At 45.4% G+C, this 1837-nt stretch overlaps 1 protein-coding gene across 1 annotated transcript; it reads right to left on the bottom strand.

Moving 5' to 3' along the window:
* Positions 1 to 41: 41 nt before the first annotated feature.
* On the bottom strand, positions 42 to 1831 carry LOC116380668 (sortilin-related receptor-like). The gene is made up of 4 exons (XM_031842565.1): positions 1546 to 1831; positions 1259 to 1371; positions 678 to 782; positions 42 to 585 (listed from the first exon to the last, which is right to left on the bottom strand). Exons 1-4 carry the CDS (start codon positions 1685 to 1687, stop codon positions 475 to 477), a joined length of 471 nt encoding a protein of 156 aa, XP_031698425.1. The 5' UTR covers positions 1688 to 1831; the 3' UTR covers positions 42 to 474.
* Between the last annotated feature and the right edge of the window lie 6 nt (positions 1832 to 1837).

Here is a 1837-nt window from a genome sequence, read left to right as displayed (position 1 = left end):
GTCAAAACGACTTCAATAACAAAATTAAATATTTGATGAATAAATAACGTGCTTTAATGTTCTTAATCCTTAATGTTTCTGAGTAAATGTAATATTCCAGACTGAACACCCGTGTGCCGTCCTTATTAAGTCTCTGGCTTTCACGTGTCTATTGTGACATCGCTATGAATTGTGGGTAATTCCTTTGTGAAAAAGTCTGCAGAAATGCGGACTTTTATGGAAAGAGTTCATAAAGGGCTCAAAATGTCTGAGGGAGAGATTCAACCACTGGAGGATTTGTAAGGGAGACAGAACTAAACCCTCGTGGACTTTAAAGAAACACTCCTCAGAGTCTGAGTGAGGAGATCAGGATGGGGATGAAGTCCACCAGGGACAGCAGAGACAGAGACAGGAGGTGGACACGTCTGCAGCCTTCACATCAGCTACAAACAGCACAGCTACAACACCTGAAACGCCCGTTTACACCAGCAGGGGTCAGTGCTGAGAAGCTGTGTGACTCTCTCTCTCTCTCTCTGTACCTTTCTTCGGGGTGATGGATTTAACCTCGGACCAGTTGCCCACACCTCGACTGGTCACTGCCGCCACCTACGAGACATCACAGCAAAGCAACGTTAAAACACAACAACATCACATTAACCCTCCGTGTTCTGTGTGTGGTCATAGAGACCGTTTCTCACCCTGAACCTGTACAGAGCGTCCGGCTGCAGCTCCTTCACCGCGCTGCTGGTTGTGGTGCATCTCTGAGACATCCAGTCCAGACCTGACCGCTCACTGTACTCAACCTGACACACACACACACACACACACACACGCGCACACACACATTTTATTTCCTTATTATTTGAATTGTGTGTTTTTATGAAGACAAAAACACTATGAATGACTATAACAAAGTAAAAGTAGAACATTTAGTATTTTTGATGGTTCACTGACTTCAGTAAACAGTGGCTAAAATAAAAAGTCTGGATCCTTGTAGACCAGCTGCTGTAATCAAACAACAAAGGGATCTGTATCTGTTAATACGGATCATCAATGATCGACAATTAGTGTTGGTGGCAAAAAGAAACGGATCATGGTTCTCTAGAACTTATATTTGCTCCCTTGTTTGTTTGTACTGATCCGATCAGAGAGTTTTCTGACCCTCATATGAACCTCGTAGGTGCTGAACAGGTCGGTCTCCTCACTGAAGTTTGTTTTGTTGACGATACGACTGAAGACGAAGTCGTGAATCAGTTTGAATCAGACGAAGAGGACTCACGATGTACTCTCTGATGAGGCCATGTCCTTTGTCTGGAGGGCTCCAGGAAGCCTCCACCGTCCCGTCCTCACCGTTATCACAGGACAGCTGCAGGTTCCTGGGGGGGTCCGGCACTGCAGGACACACACACACACACACACGCACAAACACACACGTAGACACACACACACACACAGTAAACATGGTAAGTACCAGAAAATAAAGCAGATTTAGCGTAAAACAAACCAGATTTTTAAATGACTAAAACGAACAGAGACATATAATACGATGGAGGGTGTGGTACTCACGTCCCTCCGGCGTCCTCACTGTGATCACCTCGTTGGTCTTGTGCAGCTTGCTGAGACACTGAGTGAGCACCTTGACGTGGTAGGTGGTGTCCGGCTTCAGCACCATCAGCTTGTAGCTGGTCTTGTTGCTGTGAGTGTCCATGATGGTCCACTGCTGGGTGCCCACCAGTCTAAAGACCACGACGACACGTGATTGGGACAATACTTATAATAATAGCAACTTTTTACTCCTTTAAAAGTAATAGTAATACTGTACTTATTACCTGGTACCCTCAGTAGTTCTACTGCTCGT

This window comes from Anarrhichthys ocellatus, unplaced genomic scaffold (assembly GCF_004355925.1).
Source record: "Anarrhichthys ocellatus isolate YVR2014 unplaced genomic scaffold, GSC_Weel_1.0 scaffold8251, whole genome shotgun sequence".
Classification (NCBI taxonomy): Eukaryota; Metazoa; Chordata; class Actinopteri; order Perciformes; family Anarhichadidae; genus Anarrhichthys; species Anarrhichthys ocellatus.
Note: the sequence above shows the minus strand (reverse complement) of the source record. Positions and strands in the feature narration are given on the sequence as shown.